Here is a 16,508-nt window from a genome sequence, read left to right as displayed (position 1 = left end):
AGCCTTTTAATACAGTTCCTCATGTTGTGGTGACCCCCCACCCCACCCCATCATGAAATTAATTTGTTGCTACTTCCTAACTGTAATTTTGCTACTTTATGAATCATAATGTAAACATCTGACATGCAGGGTGTCTGGCATGTGATGCTTTTGGGGTTGTGACCCACAGGTTGAGAACCAGATTCTATTCCCTGCAGGAGAGAGCAGTCTGTGGACAAGATGCTTTAGAGACCAGCTCTCGGGATGGACTCAGGTTCTTCCAAGACCACACTGTCCTTGAGAGCTGGCCAATGTCATAGAGATGAGCTCTATCTGATGGACCACTGTAGCCATGTCCAAGGAGTGAGAACCTGGTTGTCCTGGGAATCACTAACAACAGGGGGATTTCTGACAGGATGCTTTGATTGCTAACAGGCCTGCTTTGGACTCAGCTTCTCTGCGGCCGACCATTTTAGAGGAAATGAGGCAGTTCTGCGAGGATCCTGTGAAGCGCATTGTCCCTCTCTCAGCATCACTGAACCAAGAAGCTGCCTCATTTTGCCATCAAAGCATCTTACACATCCCGCCACTCTTCTGAGGAGAAGTCAGAGGGGGAGCCACCTGCGCCAAGACATTTCCAGGCTGAATTGCTTGCTGCCTGTCTTATCCTCAGATCTCATTTCCATTTTCAAGAGATCCTACTTGTCCAGAAAGAAAGGCTCAGCGCCTCTTTCTGTGCACAGGAAGCTCATGAGGAGGAGGGAAAGAGTCAGGCACAGTGGTACACTCCTGTGATCCTAGCATCGGGGAGGGAGAGGCAGGAGGATCATGAATTTGAGGACAGAATGGGTTTTGCAGTGAGATCTAAGCCAGTCTGGGACACGTGGTAAGATCCTGTCTCGTGCCTCCCTAAAGAGGAGGGGAAACCAGATATGGTCCTTCCGGAGGGGAGAGCCCCTTTGTCCTAGAGATGGGACTTTTGTGTGGCTGCCCAGGGCTCTCTGGCCACTTGCCCCTTACCCCCAGCCTCCTCTGTGATGCTTCCAGGGCCCAGCTGGCACCCCACCTTCTTCCTCATGATGCCCGTTTCTCCCTTGAGCCGAAGGTTGGACTCCTTTTCATCCCGAAGCTTTCTCTCGTACTTGGTTTTGATATCTTGGATCTCTCTGTCTTCATCTTCTTCAATCTGCTTCTTGGTTTCCTCGAATTCCCGAAGCTGCTGGCGGACATCTTCCTGTGCCTGGCTCAGAGGGAGGGAGGGGGGGAGGAGAGAGTGCTGGAAGATGGGGCTGGCTGCTGTGCTGGGAGAGGAAGGGAAGAGGAGCCAAACTACAGAAGTGGAAACCAAGGCCCCGGTCCTGTCTCCTGTCCGTCCACTTCCTTCCTGTCTCCCTTCTCTTTTGACCTGATCAGGCCTCGGGGTCTACCACCTCTTCTTACCAACAACCCCATACCCTTGCATGCCCTCTTTAGTCTCTGTTAGTCACGTGACACTCAGGCTTCAGACCCTGCAAGGCGTCCTTCCTCTCTCCACATATCTGTGTGGCCTTGGCTGTCTTGAACTCTGTAGACCAGGCTGGCCTTCAACTCAAGAGATCCACATGCCTCTGCTTCCCAGGTGGTGGGATTAAAGGTGTGTGCCACCACCTGGCCCAGACACATCTTGAGAGAGCTTGGATCACTGCAATTCTATCTGTAAAATTAATTGGTTATCCCCCCTCCCCCCAGATGACAATGCCTTGAGGGTAGAAACCTCTTCTCTTGACTCCCAGGGCAAGGTGTATGCTATACACAGTAGCTGCAGGGCAAATGGCTGAACAATGGTGGCTCTAATTGCTCCCCGCCCAAGCTGCCCTTTCTCACAGACAGGGAGGCGGAACTTGGCTCCCTGGGGTCACCTCTTCTAGAAGGGTCGTTTTCTCCTGCAGTTTGGCCTCGTAGAACTCCGTCAGCTCCTCCAGGGCCTGGCTCTTTGTCTCGTCATTATCTCGGAGCTGTTTTTCATACTCCTCCTGCATTCTCTGGGACTTGAGCTGCAGCTCCTGGTATTTCTCATATTCGAGGAGCAGCTTCTGGTTGTTGCAACATTCTGGGGAGGGGAAGGGTGGTCTGTGAGACTTGTGCGGGCAGGCAGCAGCAGCCTTTGGTGCACGTGAGGCCCTCCCCACCCCCCACACTTCCTTGTTCCTCCAGAGCCAAGGTTCAAGGCCCTTAAAGGTACTGGTGGGAGGTGTTCGAGGGTTCAGGGTCAGGAAAATGTCCCAAGTATGCAATATAGATTTTATATATCTGTCCTAGAGACAATCGAGCTGAGCCTTGGTAAGGCTAGGTGATACCCTGGTGCACACAGCAAGGAAATGCTGAGACCTGGGACTCAGCACTCTGTCATGCTCTCAGCTGAATCTCTCACTGGCATGTAAGAGGTGCTGTGTGTGTGTGTGTATTCTGAGGAAGGGGCAAATATACATGCGGGGAAGTCATGGTGAATTCCAATGAAGTAGTGTATTCACAGACAGAGCTGAGTTCCCTGGCTTCTGCCATGTCTGGGGCTGGGGTGGAGTCCTTTTCAGCTGGTTGTTCCCGGGCTCATGCCTGCCTTCACCAGCTGCCCCAGCCGTGCGGCTCCCCACTTCCGGACTCACCCAGGTCCTGCAGCTCCCGGCTCTGTCTCTCCAGGAGCTCATCCATGTGTTCCCGGTGAATGCTGTCTTGCTTTTCTTTCTCTGTTTTTAAAACCTGAAACACAGAGTTGCTCTCTCTCATCTCTACGCATTTGCCGAAGGCGCTACAGGAGCTACTTTTACTGGGAACATCTTTATTCAGACATTTTTCTCAAGCCCTCACTTTGCACCAGACACTGTTCTGGGGAGCCATGCAACAGGGCCACCTTTCACACTCCGAAAGTTCTACACATTTGCTCTTTATCCATATGTGGTAAATAGATTTGTCAGCGAAAGAAGAGTTTTGGTTTGGACACAGAGCAAGCAGACTTTGAGGAGGGAAGTCAAGGATTCATCTTAATCATCTATTGCTGATTGTCTGGGTGTGGTGGTCACACCTTTAATCCCAGCACTAGGGAGGCAGAGGCAGGTGGATCTCTGTGAATTTGGGGCCAGTTTGGTCTATACAAGTTCCAGGCCAGGGCTACACAGAGAAATCCTGTCTCAAAAATCAAACCCAAATCAAACCTAACCAACCAACCAACCAGCCAAAATCCAGCAAGCCCCAACTGTGTCCTGCTGGCACACTGCTGTCAGGTCATTATGCTCACATGTATCTATTTACCTGAGCCAACCAGCTCCTGGCAGGCTGAGGCGCCACCCTGGGGCCTGGTTTTGTGTTTGGCTTATAAACAGCACCAAACTAACACTCCCTGCCTGGCTGAATGAATTATAAATAAATGAATAAATAAATTTAACAGCCAAGGGCTTTTCAACCAAACAGACCCATGAAGATAAGTTACCAGTACAAATACCCCTTGAGCCAAAAGATGGGGTTGGGGGCACGGTTTTGGATGAGTGGGCCAGGCGGGTCTTGTGTAGTGTGAAGACTACAAACTGTTAAGACAGATTTCATTTTTGACAGTCTAGAGATCAACACCTGCTATTTCCCTCCTCCAGTGTTCTTGTTATTTCGTCTTCTAAAAATGAGTTTTTCCCGGTTACAAAGATAAATACTCATGGTAGAGAATCTGGAAATCGCAAAAATGTATTAGAAACAAAATGTAAGTTGTGTCCGGAACAGCAGCTTTGTGGGAGAATCTTGTCTTGTCCCCAGACCTGTTTGACCTGGCAGTACCGTTCACTATGGAAAGCTTTATGTTCCGTTTGTCCTGCTTTGTCCTCCTTAGTCCCGAGTCACACGCATCTTCCCCAGCAGCCGGCCCTCATGACTGAACAATGCAGATGCCCTTAGACCACACAGCTGGCCCCGTGCTCAGTGGTGTGGGGCGTGCTTACTGCTGAGGCTGCGGGTTCAGGCTCTCAAACCCACCTGGTTCTTGGTCTTTAAGGACTCCATCTCCTGGGTGAACTTGTCCGTCAGCTCCTTAATCTTCTCCGAGTAGTTCATGTCCTTCAGCCGAAGCTGATACTCGTTCTCCATTTTCAGTTCTTCCACACGTGTTTTCAGCTCCAACATAACCTGAGCCTTTGGGAGAAGGATGCAGAGTGAGTACACTTAAACCTGGGCTCTATCTCACTTCAAATGCGGTAGGTGCCAGCTAGAATGTCACGTTTCTCTCACAGGATACACATACGACATGAAGACACACAAGAGTGTCTTCACTTCATGCTCTATTTTTAAAAGTATTTCTTCAATATTGGTACTTGGGAATTATTAAGTGATTTCCTGCTTATTATCTTTATTCTGTTGTCCTTTTCTGTTTTTTTAAGACAGGGTTTCCCTGTGTAGCCCTCACTGTCCTGGGCTCACTTTGTAGACCAGGCTGGCCTCGAACTCACAGTGAGATGCCTGCCTCGGCCTCCCTGACTGCTAGGATTACAGGCATGCACCACTGTGCCTGGCTCGCCTTTTTCTTTCCTTAGAATTTAAGCTCTGTACAGGTGATGTCTTTGTTGGTTTCATTCTCCAATGTGGCCCAAGTTATACAGCTAGACCACAGCAGGCACTCCAAAGGTAATCGCTTTCTCTGTGTTTGGTACTGGGAATCAAACCAAGGGCCTCCCACTTCACGAGTTCTACACTGTCACACCCAGCCTCCAAAGACATTTGTCCCCATGAAATTCAAAGCCTACTGAGGCAGTAGTTATAAATTGTGATTAAGTGTCCGATGACGTGGTCACTGTCCCCTCTCCTGTCTTTCACGCCTGTGCTTATGTGAACACTAGCACTTAAGTCCCACTTCTGCTTGGTTCCAGAGTCTAGTGTTTGCTTTTTCCACTACTATGCAAGTTTTCTGAAAGTCCTGTATATGCATATCCCTCATCTCCTGAAGAGCGGGAGAGGGCACAGATGCTTTCTTCTTGCTCACCTTGCTTACACCCCAAACACCCCACCTCGTCTTTGAGGGTCTGTCTTCCCTACCTCCATGACAACAAGGAACATGTTCCTTTGTTCCTGTATTCCCGACTGGCACCTGACATATAGACTTAGCACGCGGGAGGCTCTGAGAGCGTGCCTGCTCAGGGTCCTCAGTGATTTGGTGCCAATGGCAGAGAGAGGGAAAGGGAGGGGGGAGGAGGAGTGTGAGCTCAGAGACCACCGGAGTGTTCTAAGTCAAGTATGAAGTTGGGATCCCTCCAAAGAGCCTCGTCAAAACCTCCGTAGGCTGGCTTTGGATTGACGAGGACTTTCTGATGACGGTGTGCGGCGCAGGGTTAGAGGTGAGGTCATGAACTGGGAGGTGACTACAGATTTCAGCTGAGAGGTGCCAGGGGCTTGAGCTGAGTGGGGGAGGGGAGGCTGGTGGAATGGAAAGAATATATAAGAATATGTGGAAGAATAGAAGAGATTCTAGAAAGTGTGGTGTCTGCCTCGCTCTGTGGCGATGGGAGGGAGCCATGCTGGAAGACTCCCCGGGTGACTGCTGTACCTGGCTTGGGGTTGGCCCATCTGGCTTCACTGTCCTGTCTCCAGAGCCTCTTCGCACAGATGCAACAGCCCTGTCAATGCTAGTAAGTGGTCAGATGTGAGTAAGTGGCCCCAAGGCCTGGGTTGGACCAGTGAGATACTTATTGTTGCGAATGGTCCAGCTTTTGATGTGGGACCTTCAAGGTGCTTGCTCATGGGCCTTCTGTCTTCTGTCGCTACATTGCTGCAGATTATCTTTCCAAGGCAGGGATCTTGCCATGGTACTTCCTAACTTAATGTCTACCTGTGCTCCTTCCTAACTGTTGCCAGTCTAAGACAAGTAAAAGGCCCCCCGTGGCCTCTCCGATTCTCCCCAGCTTTCTTCTCTGCAACAGTCCGCTCACAGCTGCTAGGCACATCTTCCCAGAGGATCATTTCTTTACCTCTCCACACGCTGCTGTCTCGATATGGATGGTCCTTTGTTCTGGTGGTGCTATGCAGGGCTTGCTTCCTCTGATTCAACCTGGCCTGGGATGGGGTCCTTCCCCTGTGCTCTCATGGCAGTGTTCTTTTACAACGCACCTGCTTCCCTATTTTGTTTTCCCTGGCTTTCCTCCCAGGCTCCAGGCTGAGGAACCTTCTGTGTCTTTTCTCTCTGTAGCGCCAGTGTCCGTGGCCTGCCAGGCACACAGCTGGCTCTTCTGTTGCCGGCAGGTGAAAATGTATATCCAAATGACTGAGTGAGTAATTCCTCACAGGATAGAAAGACAGGGAAATAGAACTGGGGAGGATGTGGAATGTCATGTAAGGGGCATAGAGGGAGGAGGTAGAGAGGCAGCTGGAGAGAGGTTCGCAGAGAACCATCCTGATGGATGTGGGAGAGAAGGGAGGCTCAAGGAGTGGGCTACACACACACACACTGGATGTTTCCACTGTGGTGGCGGCAGCAGTGCTTTCAGGCCTGGCCAGGATCAGGGGTCAGGGGTCAACCCAGACACTGTCTGACCTTGAGCCTGTCCTTGCATGTCCTATTTGGCTTTTCTACCCTCCCCCGCCCCAGAAGAAACGAGAAGAAAACAGAGAGGAAAGAGCAGATAGGTTTGCCACGGGGAGGCTAGGTTCTCTTCCCTTCTTCCTCCTCCTTTGCCTTTCAGAGAGAAAGTTCTGGGGCTCTCTGGAAGGGCTCCAGAGCCCCCCTCCACCCTGCTGTGCCTTTGCACTGCTGTTCTAGCAGTTTTGTTGTCTCTCTCCTTGCCTGACTGTGAAAGCTTCCCGACCATAATGTGTGCCCGAGTGTGACTCTTCCAAATACTCATGCCCAGAGCCTAGCCAACCATGGGAAGTGTCCTCAGTTACTCAGATTCTTTTCCTGAGTGGCAATGACTGTGTAGCTCTGGGATTATCTGAGAGCCAGACTTTCAGCTCCCAATCATGAGCTGTGCCGAGGGCTATGCACTCAGATTTCAGCAAAGCATTTTTCCTATGTTGAATTTACTGTATGAACAAGAGAGGTTCTCTTGGTATAGTGAGTAAGAGCCATCCTCCAGATTCAATCCGGAGTCAAATTCTGGTTCATTACTTACCATCTTGGTGAGTTGGGATCCAGCACTAAACCTCTTCGCATGAGGTTGATCAGTAACTCTTGAACCTTGGGGAGAACAACAGTGTCTTTTCCATAGAGGTATCTGGAGGTTTCAGGTTACGCTCAGGTTACGTTGCCAGAATTGTGCCTGCTCCACGGCAAATGAACGCTTCCTTCCTTCCTTCCTTCCTTCCTTCCTTCCTTCCTTCCTTCCTTCCTTCCTTCCTTCCTTCCTCTTTTTCTCTCTTCTGAGATAAAGTCTTACTATGTAGCCCATACTGACCTCAAACTCATCTTCTTCCTGTCTTAGCCACCTGTGTGCTGGGATTACAGATGTGAGCATACACTTATATATGTGAGTGCTCATGTCCTGTGTGTGTGTGTGTGTGTGTGTGTGTGTGTGTGTGTGTGCAAGTGTAGAGTCCAGAGGTTGACACTGGGTGTCTCTATCAGTTGCTCTAGAGTTTGGTTTCTGAGATGAGGTCTCTTGTTGGACCTGGGGCTCCCCAGTTCAGTTAGGTTGTTTTGCCATGAGCTCCAGGGTCCTCTACTCTGGACCTCAGAGTCTCAGGGTCTTCCACCCCTAGCACTGGGGTTCTATACAGAGGCCTTTGTGCCAAGCTGGGTTCTGGGGATCCAATCTCAGGTCTTCATGCTCGTCTGAGCCATCTCTCCCTGCCCTGGGCCATCTTTAAGTGAAGGTTCACTGCACTGGAAATCATTGCGCCTCACAGATACAACCTGGGCATGTGGCTTGCCAGCTTGACCTTGTGAATGTGTCCTGGTTGTCTTTCAAGTCCCTCGCCACAGTTCCCCATCTCACACTGCAGCACGAGGAAAGTGGGATCACCTCACCAGAGCCCGGGACAACCACTGGGTAGACAGGAAGGCAGTGTTGGGTGGAGGCAGTCAAGGGGTGGCAAGCAGGACGCTGGCGTGAAGGGAGCTGTGAAGGGAGCTGTGTTAGTCTGTACCAGGCGTGGGTGTAGCAAACCACCAGAGGACCTCAGATGCTGGCCTGAGCCCTCCGAACGCAGACTAAGGAACTGTGTGTTTCTTCTCACTGGACCCAGTTCTTACCTTCTCTTCCATGTCTGTCTTAGTGACAAGCACCTCTTCAGCAAAGCCCACCTCCCTCTCTCGTTTGATTCCCCGACCATCCTTATCGAAGACCTTCCAGGTGAACAGGCAGCCGTCATCAGCAACAGTCAGTAGGAACTGATCATCAAAGGTGAGCATGATCTGTGGAGGAAAAGAGCATGGAAAAGCTGCATTCCGGGGCCCTGGAGGGCTGCCATCTAGTGGGGAGAGCTGGCTGCCACACAGGCCTCTGCGCACACAGGCCTTGCACACTTCCCTGGGTCTGTGGGCTTGTGTGCTGTCTACCAGGAGCATCAGACAAAAGCACCTTGCTCAAGTGTGATGGAGTCAGTGTAGTTCTCACTGTGCTAATGGGTAACTAACCATGGATCTATTGTTGTGACTATGTGATGCTTTTGTCTCTTCCTACTTGGAATTTTCCCCTTATCGGCTGAGATAGTCCCTAACTGAGTTCAGTGACAGAGTGGGTCATTACCCTGCCTCAGTGAATTTGATTTTGATGATCTTGTTTTCCTGGGCCTCGGGTTTCTGGAATTTCGGCTGCCCAGGACTCTGAAGGCTGATCTGGCTTCCTGATCTCCTGGAGACTGATTTACTTTTTTTTTTTAAACTCTCAATTTCCTGTGTTCGTTAACCTGGTAAGACTGAGGGCTAGCCAGTCTCAGGCACAGCCACACAGCATGGAAGGTCGGAGGTCAAGGGGAGGGGAGCTATGTCAATGTTCATCTGGACTCAACAAGAGCAGCACGTGCTCCCCACCCCTGAAGACCATGCCTTCGGGAAACCTTCACTCATAGAGAACAATCCTTGGGGCAGTGCTAAATGTTTAAAAAGCTGGCTGTGACAAAGTGACCATACAGTATGATTTTTATTTCAGACACATGTATAATACATATGTTAGCGTAAGTGATGTTGCTACAATGAAGGTCTGACTTCTAATGTGAACACACACTGCTTCTATAATAAAAAATGATCTTACCCCAAACCTTAGTAGGTCTGAAGGGAAGACAGGACTACATTATGACACTTTATTTTCAACCCAATGCCCAGGCTTAAGACAGAAATGTGTCATTTTTAAATGGGAAATCCTTTTCTAATGTGTACAGTACCTACAGCATGGAATGAGAATACACTCCCCCCCCCATAGGCTCATATATTTGACCACTTGGTCCCAGTTGGTAGAACTGTTTGGGAAGGGTTGGGAGGTGTGGCCTTGTGGAGGAGGTGTGTCACTGGGAGCATGGTTTGAGGAAAGGCTCATGAGGTTACCAGTGTTTGCTCTCTGCCTTGTGGGTGTGGATCAAGGCGTGAATCTCAGCTGTTCTTTCACTCTGCCATCATGGACTCTAATCCTCTAAAACCATAAGTCACATTAAACACTTTTGTTCAGAAGTTGCCTTGGCTATCGTGTTTTATCACAGCAATAGAAAAGTTTCTAAGATAGTGAGCCAATATAGAATTCAGGACATAATTAAAAATCTTTCATGTCATCCAATCTCAAATAAAGGAGACATACATTTTTTCAGGGTTTTTTTTAGAAGTCTGCATAACGACCCTACCCCCATAGCTCTGATTTATGGATATCCATTTTTCATGACAGAGAACTTTTTCATTCACTTTTTGTTATGGAAAAATACATACACTATAAAATTTACTACTGTAACCATTTTTTTTTTGGTTTATAGTTTACAACTGACACATTTGTGAAGCTGTGGAACCATCACCACCACCTATCCATCCTTTTTTGCCCTTCAAAACAAAAAACTGCACAAAATGAACAAGAATCCCCCTTCTTTGCCCCGCCTCAGAGTAGCATGGAACAACTACCATTCTAGTTTCTATCACTTTCAACTTGTCCAAGTATCTTCTTTTAGGTTCTTTTGGTCAGTTTGGGTGAGTTACCGCTGGACATAATCCCAATTCACTGTTCCACACACCCAAGCCCCTTGACACCGGGCAACGGTGGGGGTTGGGAAAGATGCAAAAACCTCAGAAGCTGACAAAGCAATGGGGACCAGAACCGATGCCCTAGGAACAAATCCAAGTTGGAAAAAGCTTCACCCAGCAGCAGAGACCCTGCAGACGCCGGATCACTGTCTACCCTGGCTCTAGGTTGGGAAGCCAACAACCGTGTGTCATAAACTCCACAGTCCAGAAAAACTGAAAAAGCTTTAGAAGGGGCCAAAGAGTTCTGTCCCCACGGCGGGACTCTAACCTTTGAGCCTGTTTCGCTACTGTTAAGCATCTGGTCAGGGTGGAATGATGCTGCCCTTGCCTGTTTGGGACTGGCTTGTTTTATGTCATACAGAGTCCTTAAAACCCATCTATGTCGCAGCCCAGGGCAAAGTTCCCTGCCCTTTCGGGACTGTTACTCCAGTGTGTGTGTGACGCACGTCTGCTTATTAATCTGTCTGCTGCTGGAGTCAGGCTGCTTTTTTTTTTCCTTTTCCTCCATTATGACTTGAATTGTTTAGCTATTAGGGATAGACAGTGCTTCACAAGATGAGGGGACAGGACTATTTGTAAAAGCCTGCCCATGTTATTGCTCCCAGGGACAGTCTTTATAGCCATAGTCTCAGGGAGAGGTTGGCTCTAGTATCTTGTGGTACGACTTCCCCTGGGTGTGAGAGTCATTAGTAGGGAAAACTCACTGCAGCTGGGAAATCCGAATGACTTAGCTGGGACCCCTGCAGCACTCAGCCAAGGGTCCATTATTAGGTATAATTTTGTGTCAAATGATCATTAGGTATGACTCTGATTACTTCCTGGGATGAGTTCCTAGTAGTGTCAGCATGAGTATGAATAGCCAACAGGTGCCCTAGGGAGCATGTGATAGATGAGAGGAGGAATGCGGATAACCCAGACACACTGAGAGGATGCTGGGGTGGGCAGGTTTGTGAGGCAGAGCCTAGGCTGGGAAGCAGTGGTAAGGTACCTCTCACCTTGTTGATGGGACCAGCATGAGCCTGGTACTCATTGAATTCCTTCTGCCCAGGCAAGGGGTATCTCATGGAACGGATAGTTCCCACCGAAGTGCCCACAAACATCATGCGCCCGGAATGTGAGATGGTGATGGCTGTATAGACGACATCAAATGCTACTATCTCTCGAAGGATCTGGAACACAGGCAGATCTGTTCAGTGGGAGGGCTGAGCTGTGTCTCCAGGGTCCCAGGGTCTTCTCTGGGGGCAGAATTCTATTCAACTTAGTTTTCTATTCCTTATAGCATTTTGTGCAGCGTCCAAGCACATGAAAGACCCAAACTAAATACATCTTGGTTCCTCCTTCTCCTCTTCCCTGTCTTCTCATTGCCATTGTGGTGCTGGGAATAAAACTCAGGCCTCATACATGCTAGGCAGGCTCTCTACCACTGAGCTACCTCCCCAGTTCAGAGATCCTAATTTTTGTTTTATTTTATTATTATTTTTTGAGCAGGGTCTCACTTTGTAGCCTTAGGTAGCCTGGGACTTATGAGGTAGACCAGGCTGGTCTCACAGAGACCCACCTATCTGTGCCTTCCAAGTGCTAGATTAAAGGTATGTGCAATCATGCCCAACTGGAGTTCCCAGTTGGTATGTGTGTGTTTACACCAGTGTGAGTACATGGAGGCCAGCAGGGCATTGGGCATCCTAGCCTATCAGTCTCTGTCTCATTCCTCTGAGATGGTCTTATCCTGGAGTTGTACAGGTAGCCAACAAGAGATCCTTTTCTTTCTGTTCTGCACCCAGCACTGGGTCCCAGCACTGGGGTTACAGGTACACATGGCCACACCCGGGTGCTGGGACCTCAATTCGAGTCTGTATGCTCGCACAGCAAGCGCTCTAACCCACTGAGCCGTCTCTCTAGCTCCAGTTGTGGGTGTTAGGAACAATACAAACGGAATGGCCAGCAATATTACTGTAGCACCATGTGCAAACACTGTGTGTAGTGTTTGCTCACGGTTGAATGAAAATGGCCCCCACAGGTTCAGAGGGAGTGGGCACTATTAGGAGGCATGGCCTTATTGGAGTAGGTGTGTGGTTTTGTTGGAGAAAGTGTGTGTCACTAGGGGGTGGGCTTTGAGGTTTGAGTGGCTCACAGTCTTTTCCTGCCGCCTGTGGATCCAGATGTAGAACTCCCCGATCCATCTCCAGCATCCCATCTGCCTGCGTGACACCATGCCTCCCACGATGAGGATAATGGACTAAACCCTGAGACTGTAAGGCAGCCCCATTAAAAGTTTCCCTTTATGAGAGTTGCCTGGTCATAGTGTCTCTTCACGGCAATAAAACCCTAAGGCACTGTCTTATATCCTTTACCTGTTGTAACTCATCTGGTTATCCTCAACCTCCCTCCCCCCCCCAGCCTCCGGAAGTTACAGTTACATTTAAATGACAATAGCAGATGAATCACTGAGTCAGGAAGTAACTTGCCTCATTCCTAAGTGTGGTCAGTGGCAGCCTCTCACCCTTACTGCTGTGAACAGGTCTCAGAGTGCGAGCAAGATGACAATTATCAATTTATCCAGGAAGCGTTTGTTAACGCTGTCAGGGAACTCATTCATTCCTGTACTCACGACTGTGCTTATTCGCCCACCCACTCACCTATCTACACATTTTAATGTTTGTGTGTGGGAAGGTGGTGGTGGTGGGGTCAGGCAGGGCACCAACTAGTCAAGGGGAGGGGATATGGCCTGCTCCAAAAGAACGTTCTTCCGGTCTAGCTGTGTAAAAGCCCAGTGAAAACTAGGATCAGGCCACCTGGGAGTACATAGGAGAGTCGCCCTGAATGGAACTAAGCTGCGTTCCAAACCCGGCTCAGGTTTATTCGCTGCTGTGGTGACAAGCCTGGGCGATGACAGCTAACTATGGCTGTGGCTCCATCTCAGCCGGAGCACGAGGGCAGGAGTTTGGTTTAACTGAATTACATTTCAATCAAAGTTTTGTATATGCATGAGTAAAATGGTGTGCGTGTGTTTGCGTGTATATCAGAGGACCACCTGTGGGGACTGGCTCTCTCCTTCCACCCTGTGTACTCCGCCAGGGTCCACCTCCCATCCTTAGGCTTGGCAGCATGTGTCTTACTGGGCGAACCATGTTGGTGACTCAAGGGTGTAGTTTAGAGATGTCGCTGACCTCCATGTGTGGGGGATAAATGGAAAGTTATAGACAACAAGCAAGATGGTGGACAGGGGGACCGGGGTTTGATCCATTCAGGAGGATCAATGAGTGATGCTGAGCTGACCCAACAGGGAACACAGCAGGGGCTGTCCCAGGAATGAGGGAGGGCCCTCTCCCATGCCTGCTTCCCATCAGAAGCCCAGGAGCCTGACTTCTGAAGCCCTGGGGAGCAGCCAGAGCCGGGGAGGGTGGCCTCACCAAGGAATCTGCAATCTCCTTCAGAGTCTGGTCTGATCCGACAGCAAAGATAACTTTGCCATCAGGGGAGACGGTAACGGAGTTGTAGCTGCAAGACTTGAGCACGCACTCTGTCTCTCTCTTCCCTGTGGAGAGGTTCCATTCATACACGGCGCCATCTGTTCCAGCAGAGATCAGTTTGCTGTCGTCAGAGTTCCACACAAGTGAGCGAATCTGCAAGGGGTGCGGACACACCTGGGTGAGAAGGACACACACACACACACACACACACACACACACACACACACAGACACACACCAGCCTGGGGAGAAGATGAACCTAGGGGTTCCGCTACACTGTGGCAGAGTGTCTGTTCCTGGCAGAGGTCTGTCATAAGCACATAACATGGCTTCTTGGCCACATTAACATTCTATTTTCTAAGATGTTTGTAAAATGCAGAGAACAGTGTATGCCCGTTTCCATTTCACACTATGAATGCAGACCGACTCATATCAGTTTTCTAACGTTGTAACCAACATTATTAACGTTAGTTAACGTTGTTAACGTTATTAACACTGTTTTGAAAATGTGTGTGTGTGCATGTTGTGGTGTGTGCTCTGTGTGTGTGGAGGTCAGAGTTCAACTTGCTGATCCTCAGGAGCACTCCCTCTTGCTGTCAGAGCCAGAGTCTTTCCCTGGGCTAGAGCTCACTGAGCAGGCCCGCCTAGGCCCAGGAATCCACTTATTTCTGCCTTCCCTGTTGTAGGATTACAGTGAGATGTCATGATGAGATTTGTTTTTTTAAGGTGGGTTCTGGGGCCCAAACTCAGGTCCTTGTGTTAGTGTGGCAAATATTTTACTGACCAAGCTGTCTCCTTAGATTCCTGAAAACCCTCCTATCTAAAAACATTTACAAAATTTAAGATTTGTTGATCTTATGCGAATGCATGGCTTGGCTGAGGTTACAAGTATCTGCAGAAGTCAGAATAGGCTGTCAGATCCCCTGGAGCTGGAGTTGTAGTTGTGGATAGTTGTAAGCCACCATGTCAGTGCTGGGAAATGAACCCGGGTCTTCTGTAAGAGCAACAAGCACTCCTAACTGTTAACTCCCAACCTCCTTTGAGAGTACTTTTAGCTTTGAAATATTCCCAGGAAAGTGTGAACAACAGCCCAGAGAGTGGTCTTCTAGAGTGGTGGAGTGAGGACATCAGCTGGTCTCCCCAGGGACCTAAGCTAACTCAAAAAATAAATAGTCAGAACAATCACTTAGGGCTGGGGGCACAACTCAGTTGGTAAAGTCCTCATTTTGCAAACATGAGGAACTGGGTTTGACTCCCAGGACCTACATTAAAAAAAACAAAAAAACAAAAAAACCAAAAACCGGGCAAAAAGGCACATGGTCTGATCTCTGATCTCAGCGATGAGGATGCAGAGCCACGTGGATCCTACAAGGTGAGTTCCAGGTTTGTCAGAGAACCTGTCAAACAAACAAACAAAACATACATGCATGTGAGCACCTATCACAGTGTCTGGAAACTTGTTTGAAGGGCATGGGACAGTGGAGAAGCATTCGTACAAGAAAATCTCCCCAATCTCTGTGAGAAGAGCCTATGGCATCTGTGCCCCCCGAAAAGCCATCGCTGTGTATTCTGGGCAGCAGCTGCCAAGGTGACATGCCACCTCTCCTGCTGCCCCGGTTTCACCCTGGTTCCCTCCCCCCAGCCAGTCTCCCTGGGGGCAGCTCCATCCCTGTGCAGGCAGACCAAGAATCAACTGGTCTCTCCACGCCCCCTGAGAAGCAGCCCAAGATTACCATTGGCTTTTGGTCAGAAAATCAGGAAGGAGACACAGAGGAGACATATGTTTAAAGCATGGAGAGTAACAACAGCAAAACCCACTGCCTTTCTGTCTAGCAAAATTCAATTTCTATTTTAATATGAAGGACACATTGATGTATCCTCAGATAAACAAAAACTGGAGAGCTAGCTGCCGGCAGACCTGCCTTTCAAGAAATACCAAAGGGAGTTCTTTTTTTAAAGATTTATTTATTTACATATATGAGCACTTTATTTGCATGTATGCCTGCATGACAGGAAAGAGCATCAGATCCCATTATAGGGGTGATTGTGAGCCACCATGTGGTTGCTGGGAATTGAACTGAGGACCTGTGGAAGAGTAGACAGTACTCTTAACCACTGAGCCATCTCTCCAGCAGCACCCCCAGTTGACCTCTGACAAGATGATGTCACACCAAAGAAAGCACAACTGATAATTTCATATGCAACCAAGAGACAATGTGATTGTGTGTTACATTTTCTTTACTCTCTGACATATAGAACGTTCATATAGAATATAATTATATTCATTTGTGGGTGGGTTTTTTTGAGCTTCTTTAAAAGACACAGTATAGTTATATAAAGCAGTAATCAAAACAATGTATTATAAGCTAGGTGTGGTAGTACACACCTTTTAATCCCAGCACTCCAGAGAAAGAGGCAGACAGATCTCTGAGTTTGGGGCCAGCCTGGTCTACAGAGCAAGTTTCAGGCTAGTCAGGGCCTACACAGTGAGACCCTGTCTCAAAACCAACCAGCTACCAACCACCACAGAGGCTGTATAATGAAAATAAAGTACAGGAGCAGTAGACGGCCTAGGGGGGAATCATGCTTGCTGTCAACTCTGGCAACCTGAGTTTGATCCCAGAGACCTACAATATAAAAGGAGAGAACTGGCTCTCCTCAGATCTCTACACTCATGTCACACACACACACACACACACACACACAGAAAGTTAAACAAAAATAAGCAAAACACAGTACAACAAAGGGCAGGACTGAACAGACCTATGGACAACATTTCACTGGTGCCAAGTCAATATCTGAGTTTGAAGCATTTATTTAATGGGTCACGATCTATAACTCTGTATGCTGCTAGGTTTCAGTGTTTTGCTGTCTTGAGATTTCTCTGTCTGTGTTCAC

The 16,508-nt window shown here is 48.8% G+C and overlaps 1 protein-coding gene across 1 annotated transcript in view; it reads right to left on the bottom strand.

Moving 5' to 3' along the window:
* The window catches only part of Cfap57 (cilia and flagella associated protein 57), a 64,226-nt gene that overhangs the window by 26,111 nt on the left and 21,607 nt on the right, over nucleotides 1–16,508 (bottom strand). Inside the window, exons 10-16 of the mRNA XM_060379712.1 lie at nucleotides 13,552–13,764; nucleotides 11,137–11,310; nucleotides 8,174–8,335; nucleotides 3,973–4,128; nucleotides 2,622–2,715; nucleotides 1,878–2,068; nucleotides 1,046–1,219 (exon numbers count right to left, since the gene is read on the bottom strand). Coding sequence (XP_060235695.1) covers nucleotides 1,046–1,219; nucleotides 1,878–2,068; nucleotides 2,622–2,715; nucleotides 3,973–4,128; nucleotides 8,174–8,335; nucleotides 11,137–11,310; nucleotides 13,552–13,764 — 1,164 coding nt within the window. The remainder of the gene's footprint in view (nucleotides 1–1,045; nucleotides 1,220–1,877; nucleotides 2,069–2,621; nucleotides 2,716–3,972; nucleotides 4,129–8,173; nucleotides 8,336–11,136; nucleotides 11,311–13,551; nucleotides 13,765–16,508) is intronic.

This window comes from Meriones unguiculatus, chromosome 3 (assembly GCF_030254825.1).
Source record: "Meriones unguiculatus strain TT.TT164.6M chromosome 3, Bangor_MerUng_6.1, whole genome shotgun sequence".
Lineage (NCBI taxonomy): Eukaryota > Metazoa > Chordata > Mammalia > Rodentia > Muridae > Meriones > Meriones unguiculatus.
Note: the sequence above shows the minus strand (reverse complement) of the source record. Positions and strands in the feature narration are given on the sequence as shown.